Here is a 24,133-nt window from a genome sequence, read left to right on the forward strand (position 1 = left end):
CTCATGTGTTTTGCCATTTCATTTTTACTTTATGTACAAATAGACATATTACACCCACACCTTTCACCCACACATTTCACTTCCTAGTAGCCAAATAAATAGCCTAGGCTACATAGAGTAAAACAACCCACAAGTGTATCACTGCTGAATCAACCATTTCCTGTTTCCTGCTAATGAATATCTGGTTTGCTGTTTTGTATAAATGACAGTCATCTCCAAAGGGTTTGGCCAATGAGGTAAATGATGGAAATTTGTATGATTTGTACACCTTTGTAAATTCATGCAAAACATAAACAAAGCAACAAAGAAACACTGAATACGCTGAATGTGAATATTAAGATAGTATTATAAGATTATTATATTCACTGAGTTAGAACTAAGTAGTCTGTTAGTTATTATACAAGCTTAAATAGGGTGGGTGAATACACTACCATGATGAATGTAACCTCTGCATGCAGCCTTCTGGGCCTATGGTGAATAGCCAACCAGTCAGCCTCAACATGAAGATCAAGATCAGCTTAGATGTAGCCCTAATAAAATCACTCTTATGATGAAGAAGAATTCCATCACACACGGCCAAATCCAAAAGGCTTCATAGGTAGGCATAGGCTACTAATTAAGAATTAGCATTGTTTATGATAAGAGTGGAGAGTGGTTGGACTGTCTTTAGAGGTCATTGAACATGGAGAAAAATTATGTCTCCATTTTACCTGTTTTAACCCTACTGTGAATTTGTATATTTCACTATAATTATGACCGCGCCGCGCAGCATAAGGGCGGTCATATTTTTTTTTTATAGATTTTTTTTTTTTTTTTTTTTTTTTTTTTTTTCGATGTCCAAATTTCCGTCCCAATGATTCCGGGACACTGAAAGACCGGGGTAGACAAAACTTGGTGGGCATGTAACCCCACATGGATAGCATGGAACCATCGTTTTTCGTTTTGATCTGTAGCCCCCACGCTGGACTGCACCCCCGAAAGGAGGTAGGGCAGACACAGTTTTCTGTGAATATCTCGAAAACCGTAGGGTTTAGGAGGACCATTTTTTTTTTGTATGTTGATTTCAAGGGGCCATGTCAACCCATTCCATAACCACTCATTTCATGTATAGCGCCACCTAGTTAAACACTAAAAAGTAAAAATGAGGTGGTGTAATTGAAGGTATCTGTGACCTAACATAGTCAAAACTGCACGAAATTGGAAGTGTAGGATCATTATGACACCCTCTGTATGCACGCCAAGTTTTGTGGAATTCTGTTCATGGGGGCCACACAATAAATTAATTTATGTTACTATACACCAACTGGCCTGTAGGTGGCCGGAGACAGTTTTCTGTGAATATCTCGAGAACCGTAGGGCCTAGGAGGTCCACCTTTTTTGTATGTTGGTCTTAAGGGGCATGTCAACCCATCCCATTACCACTTATTTCATGTATAGCGCCACCTAGTTAAAAATTAAAAAGCAAAAAATTTGGTGTTTTTCATCTCAATATCTCTGGCTGACAAGGTCAAAACTGCACGAAATTAAAAGTGTAGGATCATTATGACACCCTCTGAATGCATGCCAAGTTTTGTGTACTTTCGTTCATGGGGGCCTTACAATAAAATAATTTATGTGTACATTTAGTGACATACACCAACAAAGGATTCGGGACACTGAAAGACCGGGGTACACAAAACTTGGTGGGCATGTACCCCCACATGGATAGCATGGAACCGTAATTTTTCGTTTTCATCTGCAGCCCCCGCTGGACTGGACCCCGAAAGGAGGGTAGGGCAGACACAGTTCTCTGTGAATCTTTTTTATGGTATGTTGGTCTCAAGGGCCCACATCAACCTGGCTCATAATCACTCATTTGTGATTTGCCCCGGTAAAAAAAATGAAAATCAGTAGGATTAAAAGAAAGCCAAAATAAATATTCATCATCATCATCATGGCTGCATTTTCAGTATTGGCGAAGTAGTCGTTTGTCCACTAGATGGCGCATCGTTGCAGTGAGGCGTAATTTTGTTGGAAGTTAAAGTGGGTTGGAAAAACAATGGGCGCTTCATACAAGGACTGTAATTTACCGCAGCTTAACATCTAATAAGGATAGGACGATGTTCACATGAAGTGTAATTCCCATTTCTTCTTGAAGCGAAATAAATCTGAGGATGTTTATCGGACATGCTTGGTTTTACTGCAGGAATGCGTTAATCTTGTAATATCAATAAGGACCTAGGTAATGTTACCATTAGCGTTGGTTGAGTGATGGAGGCATTTGATTTATTGCATTTGTAGAAAACTATAAATGCGGTTATACCAAGCAAATGTATAGCAGCACTGTTTGTATCTTTTCGACTGTCATTTATTGCACGTGCTACAAAATCATTCTGTGCAATGGAAGATTTACCAACGTTACACCGGTCTGATACAGTTTTGCCTATACGCGCGTGAGACTGAGACGCCTGTTTATTTTGTTTTAAGTGCGTGCAGGGTGTGAGAGGGGAATCGATGTGCTTTGATTACAGCTTGGTAGTTGTAGTCTGTGAAATTAAAAAGCACGTGTGTGTGAAGTATCCAAACAATGACACCTTCATTTCATTATGGCTGCTTTAGCAAAACACCTTAAGCTACTGTGTAGTGGGTCCCATTTAGAAGTGGCTACTTCATTCGGCGCTTTCCTTGACTCATGGAGCTGCGCGTGAATGTTATTACAACTTTTCGCCACGATATGGCAGTTTAAGTCCGCTTTGATACTGTAAGGCGTAAGCCATTGGTTTCCAAAGGAGATTTTATTTGTGTCGCTAGCATAGCCTATTGACAATTTATGTTGTCAATAGGCCTACCTTATAATCCTACCTGTAGCTTAGGGAAGCTAACAGCTTTCTATTAGGATCTAGTTTGTTAGTTACCGTTTTGTCATAACTCCCTGATGCATTTTTGCATTTAGAATAGCCAGAGTGTAGGCTATATCTCAATCGGAAAATTAAAACAATATCGGTGCCTATGGACTAGGCTGGGTGAACCCAGCCTGATCTGCCGCTATTTATTTTTTGATTTCTTAAAAAGATTGAGCTTGGTCTGATGAAAGCCAGACTAGCCATGGACCTCAGTTAAACAATGCAAGGGAACATGAATCAGCCTATATTTGCACTAACAATAACGGACAAAGTTTTCTTCAACTTTGGCCCGTTAAAATGTGTATGAACAGTCTAGCAACGCATTTCATCAAGGCCCATTTGGACATGTCAGTTATTTGCACCACTGGTTAGATGTAAAACAGCATTTCGTTTCAGACTAGGCTACTGTTACTTAATTTGTGCATTAACAATAACGTTTCAGACTACTGTTACTTAATTTGTGCATTGACAATAAAGTATTACATGAACTAAAGATGACTAAAATCTTATGTAGAAGAAGAAACATTCACAAAAATCCATCCATCCAAAAATGACCTTTGTTTTTGATAGCTGTTGAAAACGGCATGGAACTGACAGAGATGTTTTGTTTAAAAATACATAAAAAAATAAATAAATAAATAAATAAATAAATAACATTATGCTGATACCTTTTGCTTTTCCCAAATACAATGTAGCCTACAGGTGTAAGTGACCTTTCATCAATCCAGTTGCAATGGATGAACTGTGATGAACTGCCCTACTTGTGATTGTTTAGAGATTTTAAAGGTTTTATAACAATTCTACATCTTTGGCTATTCTACAATCTATTCACCTTTTCAGCACCAGTAGGGTACTTTCTGTGCAGCCGCACACACACACTCAGGCATGCCAAACAAGCATACACAAAAGTTTCAAGAGTGGGGGATGGAGTAAAATATGGAGACAAATTGAAGTGTGATTTATTTTCGCAGAACGGATGTACAGGACTGAGCGGCGGTCATATTTTGTACCGCTATGCGGTACATCTAGTTAACACCACATTTCGCCTAAATCACTGGCTATGTTGAATAAAGTTCACAAAACAGTTATTTTCTTATTTTTAACAGTATGATTGTATGTCAGTATTATGATTGTATGTCAAACAATTAGAGATAAGATCAATAACCAATCAGTTTCACCAAATACACATACTCCATTGCTGAAAGATAGCAAAATCACAGATGAGACCTCAAACAACATTTAATTCATTTACATATACACAACATATTAGATCTCACCTCCACAATTTCCTCAACAAAATCTACTAGTCTACTACTATAACTAGTCTACTAAACCTTATTCCTACTCATCTTCTTAAGACTGCTCTCCCCTTCCTGGATAATGTTTTGCTCTAGATTATAAATAATTCAATGCTATCAGGGCATGTACCGCAGTCGTTTAAGACATCTGTTATTAAGCCCTCCCTCAAAAAACCTAGCCTTGTAACGATACTGGTCTTCCTGGACCTCAGCGCTGCCTTTGGCACCATAGACAATGACATACTACTTAGGCTTGAAAATTTGATAGGCATCAAAGACTCAGCACTCGCTTGGTTTAGATCAGTGTTTTTCAACCACTGTGCCGGGGCACACTAGTGTGCCGTGAGAGATCATCAGGTGTGCCATAGAAAATTACCCAAATGTCACTCACTGGTCCAGAAAAGCAACAGTTGCATCAAAGAATTTATAACCACATATCTCATTGATTGTATGATTGCACTATTTGTGGTATGCAGGCATTGTACAACGGGGGCCCCATATATTCACAGAATCATCACATATCCAGTTCAAAACAACAATTAAATTAGATATAGTCACCTACAAATGAGGGGCTTAGTTATATTGAGCAGGTCTTGCATAGAAGCCATAATAAGGCCATATCTGTGTATTGTTTGAAATTTTAGGCTATGGTATGTTTATTTTTTCTTCACACAGGATTAGTGTGTTAGCGTGCCGTGGGACATTTTAAGTGTCAAAAGTGTGCCGTGGCACAAAAAAGGTCGAAAAACACTGGTTTAGATCATACCTTCCTAACCGTCAACAATTTGTACAGGTCCATAATAAACCATCTACCCAGATTATGGTAAAATGTGGAGTGCCTCAAGGCTCAGTACTGAGGCCCCTGTTGTTTAGCAGATGATACATAACTATACCTCTCCATAAAACCTGATGAATTAATACTGTTAGCCAAACTTGACACATGTATAAGAGATATAAAGACATGGATGACGAATAGTTTCCTGCTTTTAAATTCAGATAAAACAGAAGTCATGGTTTTAGGTTCTAAAAAGATGAGGGATATCCTATCCACATCACAGGCTACATATAGTGATCTTCCACTGACCTCATCCACAAGTGTTAAAAACCTAGGAGTTATAATTGACCAGGACCTAGCACTAAGTAATCACATAAAACAGATCACCAAAACTTAATTTTACCATTTAAGGAACATTTCAAAGATAAGAAAGACCTTATCCTTACCAGATGCCGAGAAATTAATGTTTTGTCATCTCAAGGATAGACTATTGCAATGCTATTGCAATGCTATTATGCTGGCTGTAATAATACCTGTCTAAAGAGCTTACAGCTTATTCAAAATGCAGCTGCTCACACACACAAAAAATATGAACATATTTCCCCCATTCTAGCATCTTTACACTGGCTACCTGTTAAGTCATTGACTTCAAAATATTACTTATAGTTCTTGGTTGGTTGCCTGCATTGAAAGAGGACATCTCATGAAGACACTCTTTTGTCTGCTTCTATCTATGCTGGCAGCTGCTGCTGCTGAACAAGTGTCCCTCTAGATGGACTTGATGCAGTTGCAGGTGTTGCTGCAGGTTCAGAAGATGGTCTACCGCGTCTTTTCTGAAGACACTGAGTCCTGCCTGCTTCACATGATTTCTAGTAGCGAATCTTAGCATGCTGCAGATGCTCACTGTTACAGGTGGATTTGTAGCAGTTCCTGTGCCAAACTGCTTTGTTCTGTTGTAAAATAACTGCACTGTAACAATGTAATCGTTGGCTGATCTGTGATACCCATCTCCATACTCTCTCATGGACAAAAACAAGAAATTTGACATATGTCTCTAGTGATGGGTCATTCACCAGTCTACACATATCTGCCACTGGATACATAGCCCAAAATCTGTTTCTTTTAGAATATGTGTGCCATCACCAGGGGCAGCCGTGGCCCACTGGTTAGCACTCTGGACTTGTAACCGGAGGGTTGCCGGTTCGAGCCCCGACCAGTGGGCCGCGGCTGAAGTGCCCTTGAGCAAGGCACCTAACCCCTCATTGCTCCCCGAGCGCCGCCGTTGAAGCAGGCAGCTCACTGCGCTGTGTGTTCACAGTGTTTGTGTTTCACTAATTCACCGATTGGGTTAAATGCAGAGACCAAATTTCCCTCACGGGATCAAAAAAGTATATATACTTATACTGTGCCATCATGAACTATGAAAATGTGCTTGCTCAAATGTAGAAGGCTAGAAGGTCACTAATATCACCAACCATGAAGAACAGAGCACTATGTGCATCAAGTTATTCGATATTCTAAATTCTGTCACTGCCAGCTATTAACAGCCAACTGTCACTGGTAGTCAGGGATGGATTACTGCACGGGCCTACCGGGCCCAAACCCAGAGGCCCAAGGAGTCAGAGGGCCCAAGCCATTGCATGGAATCATTGCCTCAATATCAACACATCATATCAACACACAGGCTATGAATCTGATTGAAATAAAGTATTGGCCATCCCCAAAATGCACCAGAATACAGGAAATCACATCAAATAAATTTAAAAAATGTCCCCCGCAACAATTAGTGGGGGGCCCTTAATACATCTGGGCCCAGGGGCCTGAAAGTTCATAATCTGTCCATGCTGGTAGTGTCTCTCTTTCTCTTTCTCTCTCTTACACACACACACACACACCTGTCTGTTTGTCTAGCTGATCCTTTACCCTTTCTTTTCTTCACACTTACAAAGGCTTCAGAAGGCCTTACAGACTTCAGCTGGTACTATGTAAAAGTCAAGTAAACTTGATTTAACAGAGATCTCTGCACTTTGTGCTCTGAAAAAATGTTTTATAATATTGTATTGTTTATGTGGTCCACTTTTGCACACTACCTTGTAGAATATTTGCTTTTTGGCACCAAACCCTATGCTATAATACATATATAATATAGCAATGTGAGGTTTATGGACAAAACACCAAATTTGACCTTTTCTGAATTTGACCTTTGATTTGGGTCCTTCAAAACCTTCAAAAAAAATGGAGACATGTTTTTTTTTACTCTTAAGAACCCCTAGAACATATAATATTGCCCCCCTACTATCATTCCATTTTAAGGAATAGGTTGGAGTTACCAGCTGTCATAAAGATTAAGTTACTTCGACATTATTACTTAGGCCAATTGTGAAACGCACATGCCTTAATGATTAGGCCAATATTAATGTGAAATCAAATTCTGATTGATGTTGTTCAGTCTACATTCCTAAGCATTTCAGCCGCTGCAGAGCCAGTCTACGGACGGAGATCTGAGTTTTTTTCCCAGAGTCCTTTGCGTCATCAGCTACGATAGCAGAACAACAATGGCGGATGCTTCGGTAGGATTATATGGAGGAATCGTACTGAAATGTGTTATTATTCGATGTATTGTGATTTATTCGACTCGTGGCCTTGCTTTAATATCCATAACTGTGTTATGTGTTCACAGGTGGATGTCGTCGAGGGCTGTCGGCTTCCTGTCCTCCGAAAAAATCAGGAAAACGAAGACGAGTGGCGTGAGTTCATCAGCTAGCCGGGTGCTAAATGTTAGCTGAATAGTAAAACAACTGTCATGGCTGACTAGCTACCATGGGTCAGCCTCTCTTATATAAGCGAATGGGACTGCTGTTGTCAGATAGTAAACAAAGCTTCGGCAGCTTGAAACGTGTAGTGAAACATAGTTACTAACACTTTGGTTTGTATTGCAGCAAACATAGCAAAATGTCAGTTGTCTAGTTAGTTGTTATAAGTGAATGCTTGGTAATTCAACGATAGTTCTTAGTTATTATTAATGTGAACATGAGGGAGAAGTTTATGTATTTCACATGTCAACGGCGGTGCACTAGTTGATGGAACGTTCTGAACTGACCACAATTTCAGGATTTTAACACTTTCCTTTTGCAGCTTTGGCTGAAATTCTCAGTGTCAAAGATATCCCTGGGAAAAAGCTCTACTACGTCCACTACATCGACTGTAAGTATATTCTTGTTCTTGATTTTCACTGATATATTGTTGTTATAGCCTACTAAAATCTCATGCCATACCTTGACGTTTCTTGTCATATTAGTCAACAAGCGTCTGGATGAATGGGTCACACCAGAGCGACTGGATTTGAAGAAGCTTCAATTCCCCAAGAAAGAGGCTAAGACCCCTACTAAGAATGGTCTGTCTGGATCTCGGCCAAGTTCCCCGGAGAGAGAAGTGGTAAGACCTGCCAGACCTGGACCCCATCCTCCAGCTACAGTCCCAACTGTAACTCCAGCTCCTCCTCACCAAACTACACAGACTCAACCACAGGTTTGGCAATATATTACCCCTCCACCCCCATAGTGTTTAATCAGGTGATCAGTGCTACATTAAAACCTCTTCCAATCAAGTATGACCTGATTATGATGTGTTCTGACAAGAGGGATCTGCATTTAAGTTGCCCAGTCCATTATAATGTCACAGGATTGGCACTTTTACAGAAGAATGGGAAATGCTGCAGAGGTCTTGATTCTCTGAATAAATTGATGTATAATTGATGTGATTACACCCATTTCTGAAATAATATAATGGTATTGCCTCTGAAATGAGAGCATATGGCCACAGATTTTATTCCCTTTATTCATTGTTTGAGAGTGTTATTTCTAGTACAGAATAACCATACAGAGAGATACTCAAATTATCCCTGTGGTGATCTGTCGGACTCAGAAGTGATCGGGCAGGTGGTGCATTGATTGAGTTCTAGTACATCTCATTCTGAATATGTTGCCTCGGTGCTTGTGGAGGTGTAAAGTGAGACTGTCACTTAACCTCCTTTCCTCTCTTCCTTTGTGTCCAAATTTAGAGGAAGAGTCTAGAAATCAACGTTCCAACAACTACAGCTCCCTCCAGAGGCAAAACCCTCCCTACACCGGTACAACTTCCACCTTACCCATTATACACCATGAGAAAATCCAACTTCTGAACACCATTTTAAAATGCAAAGAATGGGTCCCATTTGGCCATTTTAGATGCCAGTTTTACTGCTGTAGCCCTCAGTCTTTCGCATACACAATTGGGAGGTCTACGCTTTTGTCTGCAGCTGTAGTCATTGATTACAAAAAGATTTTTTAAAAAGTGGTAAGATAAAGACATGATTGATGGCAGGGCACAAGTTGGGAGGGATCTTTTTTGTTATTGTCTAAAGATGAGAAATACTTTATGGCACATTTTTATATCTGTGGGTTGAATATCTGTGGGTGTAGGTTATTATAATTGCATGTACTTTATATGCTTGTCTGTCTTTACTTGTATTGCCTCCCAGTATTGAATTAAGTATTGCTTTTATGTAATGCCACTTCAATCGGAAAAAAAACAAGAAAATATTTGGCAGATCACTGAACAAGGAACCATTTGAAGTTGACCCTCATGTATTTGGAAAAAGCAGAGAGCATGTTTTCAGATGGATGTCTATATGTTTACCCTCATCTGTTGAACAGAAGAGAAAAGCAGAGCCAGTCTCCTTGACGTCACAGCCGTCCCCAGCAACAACGCCAAGTGCCACAGAGTCCCCCCAGACCTACCCACCCGTGAGGGAAGCCTTCACTCCCAAATCAACTAACCGGGAAGAGCACGAACCGCTCGCAACAGTACCGTGTCTAGCAGTTGGTTTATTATTTATTTCCCTTAGTTGAGTTTGCATGTAACTTTCTTACTCTGAATTACTCGAGTTTTGTTGACTTGTAATCTTACCATTGAATATGTTTTGCCTTTCAAGAATGGAACCACGCGTCGCCTCATCCCTTCTCAGCCAGGGAGGAAGAGGAAAGCCAACTGTGGGGGCACTGATGAGGTAGCGCTTCTTACTTAGTTTATTTCCTCATACCTCCCTCTGTTTCATTAATATTTTTAATTTATGGTGTTTTAGTGCGTTGAATCCATTTGTCCAGTTTTACAGTAGATGCTATGTTTCATTGCTTGAAGGTTTTTTTTATGAGGTCTTTTTCATTATACTCCATTTATTGCTATAACAGTCATGTAAAATTTCTTCATATGGACACGTCTGGAGCATTTTTCCTGAAAGTGTTTGCCTTGGCCAGTTTAGTGGCAGACAGTGGCATAGTGATTATGCAGGCTGCCTGTGTTAGGCTGACTTTAAACAGCATACATGTGATCAAAAGCTGAAAGTTCCTAAAATTCATTGATATAGCCATGAGGATTAAAATACCTGTGCTTTTTTGTATTCTAAGCCATTTAGGAAATGTATGTTGGCAGACCATAATTACCTACTTCAATACACACCTAAACCACACTTTAAACACATGCAGTAATTACATAATAACAACTAATTAATTCGCCTGCAGGGAAATTATCCTTTTTATGAAAGTAATATCTTCCTCCCCCTTCAAAGCATGTCCAAAAGCCTGCAATTCCTGTGTTTCTCTGCTAGATTATAAAGGTTTTCCAGTATAACAGCCCTCGATGCCCCAGTGTCTTTCTGCCATCAGGAGAGGTCCGTCTGATTTCTTTGTCAATGCCTGTTTACTGTGTGTTTGTTAGGGCCCAGGCTCTGGTTTATATTAAGGAGTCAGTCCACGCAGTAATACTCTATGGGGGGCATATCCCCTTACCCTGGGAACAAACCAGGGCCTTGATTGTTAGAGGTGTTGGTGCTTGATGCGTATGATGTTATTGCCCAACACTTGTAAGAAATAATATTTGGTTCAGAATTAGGGCATCAAAATAATAACAATAAGAAAGCTAGAGTTTTAAATGAAAATAAGTTTTAGTTGTATAAAATACTTTTTTTTTTCTTTTTAAAAAAATATTAATCCTTGCTCCCGTCCTTGCATTGCCTCTCCAACCAATGGTAATACTTTAGGATTCCCAAGACAGCACGGACGGGATCCCTTCGGCGCCACGCATGACGGGCAGCTTGGTGTCGGACCGCAGCCACGACGACATCGTCACGCGTATGAAGAACATCGACTGCATCGAGCTGGGCCGGCACCGACTCAAACCCTGGTACTTCTCGCCCTACCCGCAGGAGCTCACCGCCCTCCCTATCCTCTACCTCTGCGAGTTCTGCCTCAAGTACCTCAAGAGCCTTAAGTGTCTCCAGAGACACCTGGTGAGTGCCGTGCCGCCTTTCGGCCTTTGTCAGGTCAACAACCAAGTGAAAGAGGTATTTTAACTGTAACAGTATCAGCAAAAAAACTCCATCTAATATGAATGACAACATCTGCACCTATTTCCTTATCGTTGGTCAGTGCGGACACTCGTATCGTTTTAGTTAGTTATCGTCCCTGGAATGAACTGCTCTTTATTCCCTCTACTTACTAGCTTACTTTATTAGACGCTCTCTCGGATGTTATAAGCAGCAGTAGTGGTGCTTTGTGTTTGGTTTACTGTAGTCTTTTTGCAGTTTGTCTGTTTTTTTTTTCCAGACAAAGTGCAACCTTCGCCACCCTCCAGGAAATGAGATTTACCGTAAAGGGACCATCTCCTTTTTTGAAATTGATGGCAGGAAAAACAAGGTGAGCTAGAACATATTGAATCGGGGCATTGTCCCCATCGGGGCATTGTGTGTGTGTGTGTGTGGGGGGTTGCTATGTCTAGTTACTATGAGTCATCTGTCATTGTGTAATTTTACAGACATACTCCCAGAACCTGTGTTTGCTTGCCAAGTGCTTCCTGGACCACAAAACCCTCTACTACGACACAGACCCATTCCTGTTCTATGTAATGACTGAGTATGACTCCAAAGGCTTCCACATAGTGGGATATTTTTCTAAGGTACAGTACAGACGTTTCACCTTTTTCTGCTAAAATAGAATGTAAGACTGTAGCCCTAATGCAGATTTTTCACTTGGGCCACTGGGTTGGATATTGCCATTATGTCTACTTTAGATTTCTTCACCTGGGTCTGTCCTTTACCTTTTCTAGGAGAAAGAGTCAACAGAAGATTACAATGTGGCATGTATTCTGACATTACCACCATACCAGAGAAGAGGCTATGGGAAGTTGCTCATAGAGTTCAGTAAGTCCACACATGCCTTCAAGAACCCCACACCTTACACTGAAATTCTACAACACACAAGACCGTAGTCTAAAAAAACAGAGCAGTATAGATTATTATTTTTTTGCTGTTAGAAAACTATGCATTTATCAAACACTTTTGTTGACTAAAGGGCCATTCACACCAAGAACGATAAGTATAACGATAACAGGAAAAAAGTATTGCTCTAGGTAATATGAATGGCAGGGTCCACATATAAACTTTACAATAGCGACATGAACAACAATATTGTTGGGGATCACTTTCAGAGTGATTTTGAGAACGATAAAAAGCTGACCGCCTATCAGAATCAATGAAATTTTAGAAATCACATTCATCAACACGAGGATACACTTTCTTTATCATTGGTCAGTGAGGATGTTGTTATAGTTACAATCATCGTTATAGTTATCGTTCCTGGTTTTTATTTAATCTGTTATGTTGTACCGTGGTTACTTAGGTAGCGAAGTTCATCTTAACCCTTTCTTCTTCCCCACCTCAGGCTATGAGCTGTCGAAGGTGGAGGGGAAGACTGGCACCCCGGAAAAGCCGCTGTCTGACCTGGGCTTGCTGTCCTACCGCTCCTACTGGTCTCAAACCATTCTGGAAATACTCATGGACCTCAAGTCTGAAAACGGCGAGAGGCCACAGATCACCATCAAGTATGTGTTTAGCTTTGTCCGCTCATGATGCCCCCCTTTAATTGAGGCTTGTTAATACTCTCCGATTTTTTCTGTTCATGTGTGAGATAATTCATGTTCATGTGTGAGATAATTTGTCCAATCTCTTTCAGTGAGATCAGTGAAATAACCAGCGTTAAGAAGGAGGATGTCATATCAACCCTTCAATACCTCAATCTCATCAATTACTACAAGGTAATCTATAGCTTTGTGGCGGCCTAGCCAGTGTGTGGATGAAACTGCTGTTCTCAGAAGTTATTTTTGTGAAATTTATTGTCAGTATGCAGAGCATTACCTATTTCTTATGCCAGTGATTTGGGCTAAAGTGAATACCCTCATCTTACAAGTAAAGAAAGAAATATGTGTCTCCTTCGCCTATCACAGAAGAGCATCATGTGTTGTAATGTAATATGATGCCCAGTAGGGGTCTCCTTTAGCCAAGGCGTTTGTAGCAGAAGGGCTGCCAGTCATCCAAATGTCCTGCTAAAACATCCGATTATATAGTCATATTGTATAAATGACTTCAAACTACTATTATGTAGTATTAAAGTGTTGTATAGTCATATTAAGTAGCCTGTTTCACCTAAAGCCTGTTTAAATTATTATCATGACTCATGATGAATGTGTTTTGTGTGCCATGGTGTGTGAGTGTGATACACAAGCCTAGTCTCCTAGTTAGTCTTACAAAGTGATGGGCAAATGAAGCTTTTGTGAGGCACTGAACCACTTTGAACAGTTGATTCGAAAATGGGTTCATTACTCGAAGCTTCAGTAACAGCGACCTCTCCCAGTGAAAAGCCAAGACTGCATCTAAATTATCCCGGCTAGATAGTGGACAGAAAGCTTTACTAGTGAAATCTAGTGCACGCACCTAACCACCCCACCCCCACACATACGTAGTGCACATGAATAAGAATGGGATATCATTATTTATACAAATAAACATTGATCAGGAGCCATCAGAATAAAGTTTTCCCATGTCTCTCTTACATTGTAATAAAAATAAATCGATACGAACAAACTATGCTTGTCACAGTAGAGGCTACGAACCAAACGCAATGTTGTGCATTAGCCTAAAGTGTTAAAAGCCTAAAGTGTGAAAATGCTTTGAGCGCGCTACAATTCAGACTAGAAATGAGGCCGTGCCAGTTGCAGTGGCAGCACGATCGGTTCGCGAGGCGGTGGCGCTGCGAACCACTCAGGTGATCCATTCAGAGAATCAAGCAGTTTCTGCTTCGCACGTCATATGTCACGTGATTTTTCCGTACCAAAGCAACCTTCGGAGCAGTGGTTCAAATGGAATTGTAGTTACTGGTTTGAAGACGTGTCAGACTGCCATTACTAGTCTTACACACAAACCCCCCTCGGCATCTGAAAGGTTTTCTTTCTTCTGTCTCCTCTGTTCTGCTCAGGGTCAGTACATCCTGACTCTGTCTGAGGACATCGTGGAAGGACACGAGCGAGCCATGCAGAAGCGTCACCTGCGCATCGACCCCAAATGCCTGCATTTCACCCCCAAAGACTGGAGCAAGAGAGGGAAGTGGTGATTCACGCCACAGGCACAAAAACACCACATCATCCAAAATGCATTTACCTTCACGCACATTAGTCCTCCACAACCCTTGTGGGATTGTCATTTGTACAAAAAAAATCACATATCCAGCAGACCGTGACTAAAGCATCCGTTTAGTGTTCAGATGTATTCGTACATTTAAAATTGTTTCTTTGTACAGGATTTTTTGAATAACTTTGTGCTGAACAAAACTGGCCGTTTCTCCTTTTAAAAAGCCATGATATACTGTTACAAGAATGTAAATTTGGGTACTTGTACAGATGTTTGTCTTTTTTATCTGAATGTAAACTATGGTAATACTCTGGCACAATGGCTGTGCCCATTTTAAATTAGACAATTTTCTGTAAAACTGTGTATTAATCTTTATAGTTGTAAATGTGAACTAGGAACCGAATCATGTTTTCACCCTAATAAATGTATAGTCATTGAAATGTCATTGACGGGTGTTTTTTTTTTTTTTTATCCAAATAATTAAGTCTGGTTGTTGTTAATATGTTTAAGAGCATATGCATAAAAAATACATTAAAATACAGAATAATTCAGTGGGTGTTATTGCCCTGGATTTTTGGAAATAAAAAGTGAAGAGTATTAAGTTGAGTCCAACTCAGTATCCTCTTCGCCAGCCTGAAAGGGAAAAAGAAAACATCACTTGCTGTGAACCACTACAAGTTTGTTGTTAAAGATGATGCTAAAGATGCCCCCAGGGTGTAGCATTGTAGCTGCCCAGCTACTACAGCTGTTGGCTGCAGCAACTTAAGCTAGGTAACACAGATTTATTTATTCATTTTGTACTGACAGTACTCTGTGACCACAACAAACAGATCTATGTGAACAATTGCCAGAATATTCCTTTAAGTTCCACCAGCTTTTTTCAGCATGAGCTAATTGCTCTAATAATATCTTTCATTAATGTGTCACTTAGGGATGACTTTACCTCAAAAAAGTTGTCGATAAGCCTGTCTAGTACAGCAGCCTGGGACCAGAATGTTTGTTGGCTCTGGTCAATGGCAGCAAGACGTTGCAGGTAGGAGCAGATCAACTCAACCTCCCTGCAATCAACAATCACAATTACATTGAAACATCTTATAATCCAAAACTTCAAGCAACATTTAATAATATAACAAAATTGAACAATAACAAAAATTAATCAAGTTAGGTACAAACACTTAATACAATTTAAATAACGGGCAAAGTCTGTCAACAAGCTCAATTTTCGCACCTGAGCTAGAGCTGTCATGTGATATGGGAGCACTGAGCTGAATCATCAATGTTTGCGCTTCAGGTCTTGTCCATGGTGTTAAATTAGCAAATAGATTTCACCTAGTTATGAAATTAGCATTAGTTAGACTTTAAGACTTCGTACTTTGCCATCTTTGTCTGGAATAGAGCTAAACACCAGTATAATGCCTCTATCCCGTAACCAGATGTACTGTAAATAGACACTGGTGGCAAGGTGCAAATTTAGCGAACAAAAATTTGTGAAAAATGTATGAATCTTGAGGTTGTCTCAAAATCTTTGGTAATCATTGCTTTTAAACTATTCTCGAATGTACACCATTGAATCAGCATTCACATGGATTGTGGTCAGCAGTAGTTTTAAAACATAAATGTTATCTTTTTGTCTGAACTAATTTTGTACTGCACTACTTGCTCGCTGGTTGTTAATGAGAAGTTAGATGACCATAATGAACTGTTTGTCCTTTTCTACTAATCTACACTGTTTTATAAGTAAGTATAAGTATATATACTCTTTTGATCCCCTGAGGGAAATTTGGTCTCTGCATTTATCCCAATCCATGAATTAGTGAAACACACTCAGCACACAGTGAGGTGAAGCACACACTAATCCCGGCGCAGTGAGCTACCTGCTACAACAGCGGCGCACGGGGAGCAAACCGGCAACCCTTACAAGTTACAAGTCTGAAGCGCTAACCAGCCACGACTGCCCCCTAAGAAGGTTTTGCAGTAAGTCAACAGCATCTGCTATCTTAACCTAACTTGTATTTGGCCTACCTCTGGCAGTATTTTTTTTCATTGTAGGTCAGTTTCAGGGCCTCTTGGTAGAATTCCTCATCCGTCTCTGTTGTGACGGGCTTGGCATCTGAAGAATCAGGAAATAGGAAACATTTCTGTTTCAGACATCTGATTTTCAATCTGTTTCAGTGAACATGTATTGTGCTACAGTTAATATACATACAGTATATTGTTTACCTATTTTTCTGATTGACTCCAATTCATCCTCAAAAATGTCCTGAAACTGAAAATGGATATATGCCTTATCTTGATTTCTCCTCAGTAACAGCATGTGGCGTTTAAGTAGAATATGTATAGTTAGAATACCTTCTGATACTTGGACAGCATTCTCTTTTTAATTGTGAGCTGGAAATTGTCTACTAACACAGCCATGACCAGACTAAAAAGAGGAGGGTGCATGAATAATTTAACTGTACTATACACTGTATAAAACCTACAGTAAAACAAAGGGCACCATGCATAAACTGTAGCATAGCCAATTAAAAGAAAAACCAAGACATAGGCTGCCTACATCTATGTAAAGATTTAAGTTTGAGCAATGGTGACCACTTACTTAAGAAAAGTAAAGTACTCCACAACAATATAGAGGATGAGGAAGATGATGATGTGTGGAGCACCTTATTTCCCAGAAAGATACAGATACAAAAAACGATGTCAATACAGAGAGAATCACTGGTTCAGATCAATCCCACAAAGATGCAGCCCAATCCCACTGAAGCCCCCAATCCCTACCATGGTCCCGACTGATTGAGTAGGTTAAAGACCAGTCATCCAACGTCAGCAGCTGGAAAAGAGTGAAAATAGTACGGAACATGGTCCCAAAATGTCCAGGATCGGACTGGCTGAACATCTCACGGAAGATGACGGCAAACATGAGGAGGAAGGTGAACATGAGGATGATGATGGCCCCCATGGACTGGATAGACTTAAGGCACGTGGACACAATGGACTGCAGGTTTTGAAGGTGGCTGGAGGTAAGGGCATCGAAAGGCATTGTTCAAAAAGTTGGCACACACTCTTAACAAAATAACTGAAATATCGTGGGTGGTAGAACCACTTACCGGACGGACCGCAAGACACGGAATGCTCGTATGACACGGATACCTTTGAACATTTTCAGGAGCTGGAACACCGAAGACGCTTTACTAGAGTAATTTCCCAAATGCGCCAAAGGCATCATGAAATCAGTCAGGCTAATAACAATAATCAAGAAGTCTGTGTGCATGTGGGGGGAGGGGGTTGACAATAAAAAAAAAAAAGCATAAGCACCAAAGAAATACTCTCTGAATATACATAGACATTCAGTACCATTAGGCTACTATTGGTAAAACAACCCACCAGCGGTATTCCATGAGTTCTTGAAGTAGATAAATCTCCAGACAATAAACTTAAGTACAAACTCCATCAAGTAGATTGCAATGAATGTTGCGTCAATTGCTGTCAAAAACCATCCTGTGACAGAGGAGGATGAAAGGGTGGAGAAAAGCTTTTGCATATCTTCTGACAATTACCATATTTATCTTCCTTTTCATATCAATTCTTCTTTAACAAGAAACCTTCTTTTTGGTGTTTGTTTATACTTCTATTCAATTCAACTTCATTTATAGCACTGTAACATAAGAATAATTCTCAAGGCGCTTCACAGAGGCCAGCTTGAACATGAACTTTGACCTCTAGCAGTAAGGTGACATGACATGTCTCATTGGAGTTGAGTAAAAGTGAATGTCTGCTTTTTACCTCCTCTCACGGTGACCATATCCACTGTCTGTGCCACCAGAGTGGCAGCATTGAGCATCACCACAAACAGGATGAATTGGTCAAAGAAAGTATCCTCTACGAAAGTGTACATGATCTTGTTGAGCCGACCAACCCAAGAGAGCAGCATACCATTTGCTCTCTCCCACCAGAATGGCGAGTACCTCAGCTCTTGAATTTTCCTCTCCTCAGCTGCAGAGAAAGCATATAGGGAGGCACAAGGGATTGTTGTTGACCAACAATAGTCCTAGTTTACACACTTCATAGTTCTGATTACATCAACTGTGTTTATAAGCAAAAATAGGCTACCCATATTCAAGAGCTTCTGTAGCTGTTCTTGAGTGATTTCACCGCATGTTGAAAACACTCTCTTTTTCGATGTTTGATTTTTCTTTCGTTTGTGCACTTGCGGTCCCAAAAAGAAAACAGGTTACTATTAGTCATGTCATGGACATACAGTCATTATAGTCAAGCCATAGCTACCATAACATACAATCTAATCATTGAGATCAAATATAAAATATTTATTGCAGTTGACTTGCACAAAGCGTTTCTATAACAGTCAGTCACACTTTCTTTTGGTCAGTCACATACCTGCACTGGCCACCATCTGCCGATAGGCCCTTGATGCTGGTCTCTTCTCCATCTCTCTCACTCTCAGCAAGCACAACTGACAGTAAACACAACATCCAAATGTAGATTTTTTGGTCTACATAATACTATTTTATGAAACCTGGACATAGCATGCGGACAGCTGTCTGAACAAAAGCTAGTCAAAACAGCCTTATCAGTTATTTAGTGCCATGTTGCAAAGACCATTCTCCTCACTGACATTTTGAACAGCTGTTAGCAGTGATATAGCTTTAAAATAATTAGACTATATTTACCTCTATCCAGTGGTAGAAAAACAACAATCTGTTTAAAAGAATTGCATTTACCTATATCCAGTGGTAAAAAAAAAAAACAGCAATTAAACAACACTGAAGTTAGATGGTCATACAACCATACATGCCTGCAGCCATGTTGATAAACACATGATAAACATTAGGGACTCACAGACATAGAACACCTTACCTAATTGTTCTAAATCACTATTACATCACAAAACTGCTCCTTTTCAAGTCCAGTGTCTGACTGGCATTTAGTTGCCTGTTTCTCATGACATGTTCAAACTAGGCTAATAATCTCAGTCTCATTACCTCTTTTTATGCTTATTTACCCTACAGTTATGATGTGAAAGATCATTGTACAATTCGTTTTTATATTACGTAGCCTAATAAGTAATAAGTAATTATTTTTATACTAATATTTTACTTCACTGTGCTGTCATTTACATAGGCTAGTTAAATAGCAGCCTAGCCTATGGTTAAAAGTCAGCCTTTCACTCTTGAAGAAACGAAGTGTGACTTTTTATGTCAAGACAAGCCTACCTTGAGCCTGTTTCTTTCTTTTTTTCTTTTTTTCTTTCTCTCTTTCTTTCGTTCTTTCTTTATTTTTAATGAACAAGCGGTGGCCATGATGAACGATCTTTTCATCTGAGAAATGAATATTGAAATATAACACATGTAGGCCTAGGACTATTTTGTGCCAGTGTTAGGCCTACTCCGGTCTTTTCGTGCTAACTTATTCATTTATTTATTTGGAGTGAAGAACTACATGAATAGACAACAAACTGACCTGGTATAATAATGATTGAAGAAAAATTTAACTTTTCACTCGGGTATTTGTAATGATAGGCAATCTCATCTCAGACCTGCACGTTGATGGACAGAAGTCCCTGTCAGTCAATAAAAGCAACAAATGGATGATTAGGCTATGAGTTGTCTAACAACACACATCCGATTAGTCCTGCAGTCAGCTAAGCACATGAACATATCTTCGAATGAATAAATGTCGGCGTAGGTCTACCAATGCCTCTCTGAAAGTGTCTAAATGTAGCCTATTGAAAACTGTTCTGTTGTTTGTAAATGTCCATTTTGTAATCCTCGAATAAAAACCGAAATGATTTGAACTGGGAAATAAGCACAGAAGTGATTGAGACTGAGTGATTTTATTAAATACAGATAGAAAAATACGATTAGAAACGTTGTTGCTCTTTCTTTTTGGATTCACACAAAAACGCGACTAGTTGATTCACAACACACTTCTTCACAATGTAAATGGACATAAATCATACAAAAAAAGTCAATACAGTTACTTAAATAAATAATATTATAAATAACGGATAAATAAATTACGAATAAATAAATAAATATATTTTGAACACAGACACAAACGTTTACATACTGGGTTAGGATACATGCAATTTTGGGATATCGCCTGACATTATATTTACATTTTTAACTTAAAAAAATGAATTATAAAATATAAAAATCTTATCACAGGACTAATTTGGGATCAGTCCTTTTGGGCTCAAACAGTCCGTGACAGAAAGATCACCTGTCTCTTCTCCGTTGGGTGAAACTTGTTGATATGTCTTGTAAGACCAGGAGATGAAAAGAAATTGTCTCCACAAAACCTGCAATTGTACACACCGCCCTCGTGCACAGACGTCGGCTCGTTTGTTGGGTGCTGAACTGAACCGTCTGGCGTGTCTCTTTCTTTGCCCTGACCGGTTGGACTTTGTGCTGTCACAGTGGCCTCTGGTGAAAGCTGGTTCTGCGGCAGGCCACTTGCTTTTCGGTTGTGGAGAGCCAGGTGTTTCCTCAGGTACGCCTGCCGTCTGAACTTCTTTGCGCACAAATGGCAGCTAAAGGTCATCTCATCATCTGAAGCCGAGTCCGAGTTATGGGGTGGCGGCGTGGCACTTTCTCGGTAATTCGTCCCGTGACTGGAAGCCGATGGTGAGGATTTGTTCTCTTCAGGCTGCGGGGAGACACTTCCCCCTTGTGCGCCCCTGGGTTTGTGCCAGCGCCTGTGCGAGGCAAGATTAGCGGGGCAGCTGAAAACTTTGTCGCACTCGGTGCAGCGGTACTCGACTCGCACAATGCGGGAACACTTGTGATGAGCCAAGCTAAGCGGGTCCGAGTAACTTTCTTTGCAGAGTTGACAAACGAACCCGCTCAACGGACTGCTGTTGGTGTTTGTGCTCTTTTTCGTGTCCTCATCTGGATCCTCCTTGATGCGCAAGCCCAGAACCGGCGACGTGGTGACCTCGTCCCGGCTGACAGGGCGCTTGTCTTGATTTGGAGAGCTGGTGGCCTTGCGCTTTTTGCCACCGGTCAGATTTTTCGCGCTGGTCGAGGCAGGTCTTTTCGCCGCGGCTCGTGCCTGTTCTTTACATATAGAGTCCAATTTGGATGTCATTTCGGGTAAAGAGGGTGTCGCTGGAGACCCATTTACAGCGAAGCTTCCCAGAATCGGTTCGGGGAAAATCTCAGTTAGGGATGGTGAGACCGTGCTGCACAGAGGCTCTGTGTCGGTGGGGTACTGATTATTGTACTCCGAGCTGTCTGGTCGAGTTGGGCTAAGGGATGGAGCATAGAATGACTCGGGCATCCCTCCGAAACAAACCCTGTTTGGTGTTCTTTGTGCGAAGCTGCACGCCTGCACATTATCCCTAAACAGATGGAAAGTCGAAATGCCAGTAACTGAGGGGAGACTTTGAGCTGGTTCGGAGTCGTCACGAATTCTGTATGAGACGGCACCTGTCCTTTTGGACCGTTTTACAAGAAAACCCTTTGGCATGGTGATGGTCGGGATTCCAACAAGTTTGTTTTGTTTTCGCCTTAAGTTCAAATGTCGTGCTGCCCAAAAGAAAGATAGAGGAGTTGTGTCCCGAACACTCCGACGCGATTACAGACATTGACACCCTGTCGTTCGACTCGTCCTTTTAAAGCCCCGGAGCGTGCATTGTGCATCGGTTAGGACGCAGATGGCCCCAGTCCAGGCATCAATAGTGGGGCCCGGCAACATGATCCACCCGGGGTCTCAGATGAGTGGAGTGGCAGATGTCACACCCCACCCTCTCCCCCGCCTTCCTCTTTTTACCATACCACTCCTCGACCACTTGCCCCGTCCTTGACGGTCCCTCGCCATTATGCAGATTACACCATGCCACACTCCAGCCTTATCCAGCCTTTATTCAGCCTTCTCCTGGGGGACTCCATTCAACACACACGTGCCGAATCCCCTCGTCCGTTCATCAAAACGGTGGAAAGAAAAGAGAGGGGAGAGAAGTGCTCCGTTTTAGGGGGGAGGGGGCCATGGTGAGTAAAGATAGTGTCAGCATTTAAGCAAAAAGTCATGAAAAAAGAATGTCCCCTGCCCCAACGCACCACCTCCACACACACACACACACACACCATTTATAATATTGGTTTAGATATTTGTGTTTATTTGTACTACCATGATATTTCATTCCTGTGATGTTAGCTCATCTGATCGGTTATGAGTATTATAGCTAACCCTCAAAATCCTCCAAACTCGCGCGCCCCCACCTCCTGACGTCTGACCCAAACAATGGCAACAGTCTGGCATGTCATTGTCATCAAAATTAACCATTTTCATCACACGTCCACAATCTGGCGCACTACTACATCACTACGCTCTTGTGAGAGCATTTCGATCGGCGCCACTGGTGCCGTTGTAGGTGATTGTAATGCGCATCGGAAAACTCTTTCATTGTATTGTACCTAAACAAACGAATCAAGTTATTCTTCTTTTTCCAATAAGGCCTGTGGTGACAATTAACTCATTATATCTAAGACTAGGTCTCTTTTTTTAAAACGTTAACTAAGGTTTGGCCTGTATCTTTACAACAAAATCTCACATCTCACCTTTGAACTTGTGGATAAGTAAAACAATTCTGCAGAGCTTTTTTCTCTGAGATGTGTTGGTTCATGGAGAAAAACTAAAATCTATTATTGAAAGATTCACTGAAAGGATCTCATAGGCTACTACATAAAACAGCTGTTGCCTACATTCATTTGCAGAATAGACCCAGTTTATGTTAGCCTACATTGACTGACTGGAACGTTTAAGACTATTTTGTTGATAGGCTACATTACTGAGATTTATTTCAACAACCGACTTGGCTGTTACTAAGCCTTTGAACTCCTTGATTTTGACCTTGTTTGTTGAAGATGCTCAAAAATATTTTACACTACCCGCAAATGACCTATACCACGCTCAACCGCATTTGCTGTTTGTATTCAATAGCCAGTGTCTGCCTGGCGAAACAGATCTAACTAAGTAACCCATACATACAACCAGAAGCAAGTGTGTAACAAATGATGGCAACGGCGCTTTGATTTGACATTAAAACAGACGTTGCGCCTGAAAGCCATCAGGATACATTAAATGAATATACATGAGTCTGAATGTGACCACCTCCTCCGCTCTCCTTTGCATTCTGCCATTGAGACGACACACACAGACCCGGCCCTCTATCCCCCACGCAACCCGCAGCCGTTGTGCGTGTCCCCCAACCGGTCTGTTGTCTCCAGGGAAAGCTGATTGTTATTGGATTTTTTTTCTCCCTCTAGGGAAAAAGAGGACAAAAAGGAGGCTAAGAGCGCGAGGCGGATTGCATTATGGAAGGGTGGGGGGTGTCCTTCCCCCATTCTTTTACTTTCCGCCTTTGTTGGAATTGGAAGTTTGAGCGTGTGCCTTTGGAGCCACAAGCCACGCGCCCGCCCTGACCCCTCTGACACTGCATTTGCATAAAGCTGGAAAATTGTATTCAGCCCATTATTTAACGTGACCTGCCTGACATGCAACATTACCACCGTTTCAACAACAACAAAAAATATCCAGAAGGACTTTTGCGCATCCAATACTGGCCAAAATTTACATTATATGAATCGTTGTAAAAAATAATCCCAATAGCGCAAAACATCATGATCAGAACAGGCTATAGCCTTGTTGAAAGTATAGGCTAGCC

The 24,133-nt window shown here is 40.9% G+C and overlaps 3 protein-coding genes across 5 annotated transcripts; 1 reads left to right on the forward strand and 2 right to left on the reverse strand.

Annotated features, from left to right (window-relative positions):
- The first annotated feature begins 7,468 nt into the window (after positions 1–7,468).
- kat5b (K(lysine) acetyltransferase 5b) lies at positions 7,469–14,896 on the forward strand. 2 transcript variants are annotated; one of them, XM_048237746.1, is made up of 15 exons: positions 7,469–7,525; positions 7,636–7,702; positions 8,091–8,159; positions 8,254–8,483; positions 9,016–9,084; positions 9,650–9,814; positions 9,928–10,002; positions 10,600–10,662; positions 11,032–11,280; positions 11,597–11,686; positions 11,805–11,945; positions 12,096–12,189; positions 12,710–12,869; positions 13,001–13,082; positions 14,300–14,896. In XM_048237746.1, the coding sequence occupies exons 1-15, from the start codon at positions 7,511–7,513 to the stop codon at positions 14,432–14,434; spliced, it is 1,704 nt and encodes a 567-aa protein (XP_048093703.1). In that variant the 5' UTR covers positions 7,469–7,510; the 3' UTR covers positions 14,435–14,896. The 2 variants fall into 2 exon arrangements, with proteins under 2 accessions (XP_048093703.1, XP_048093704.1); XM_048237747.1 differs by having other exon boundaries at positions 9,650–9,799.
- Positions 14,897–14,995: 99 nt separating this feature from the next.
- LOC125291158 (cation channel sperm-associated protein 1-like) lies at positions 14,996–19,706 on the reverse strand. 2 transcript variants are annotated; one of them, XM_048237749.1, is made up of 13 exons: positions 19,188–19,706; positions 18,844–18,919; positions 18,559–18,654; positions 18,232–18,441; positions 17,833–17,946; positions 17,556–17,709; positions 17,227–17,462; positions 17,048–17,111; positions 16,801–16,873; positions 16,672–16,717; positions 16,474–16,561; positions 15,395–15,509; positions 14,996–15,084 (listed from the first exon to the last, which is right to left on the reverse strand). In XM_048237749.1, exons 2-13 carry the CDS (start codon positions 18,893–18,895, stop codon positions 15,049–15,051), a joined length of 1,284 nt encoding a protein of 427 aa, XP_048093706.1. In that variant the 5' UTR covers positions 18,896–18,919; positions 19,188–19,706; the 3' UTR covers positions 14,996–15,048. The 2 variants fall into 2 exon arrangements, with proteins under 2 accessions (XP_048093706.1, XP_048093705.1); XM_048237748.1 differs by having other exon boundaries at positions 19,137–19,706.
- Positions 19,707–20,351: 645 nt separating this feature from the next.
- Positions 20,352–22,039, reverse strand: LOC125291009 (insulinoma-associated protein 1a-like). Its single transcript, XM_048237517.1, has one exon. The coding sequence runs from the start codon at positions 21,934–21,936 to the stop codon at positions 20,662–20,664; it is 1,275 nt and encodes a 424-aa protein (XP_048093474.1). The 5' UTR covers positions 21,937–22,039; the 3' UTR covers positions 20,352–20,661.
- Positions 22,040–24,133: the final 2,094 nt, after the last annotated feature.

This window comes from Alosa alosa, chromosome 2, assembly GCF_017589495.1.
Source record: "Alosa alosa isolate M-15738 ecotype Scorff River chromosome 2, AALO_Geno_1.1, whole genome shotgun sequence".
In the NCBI taxonomy this organism is placed as follows: domain Eukaryota; kingdom Metazoa; phylum Chordata; class Actinopteri; order Clupeiformes; family Clupeidae; genus Alosa; species Alosa alosa.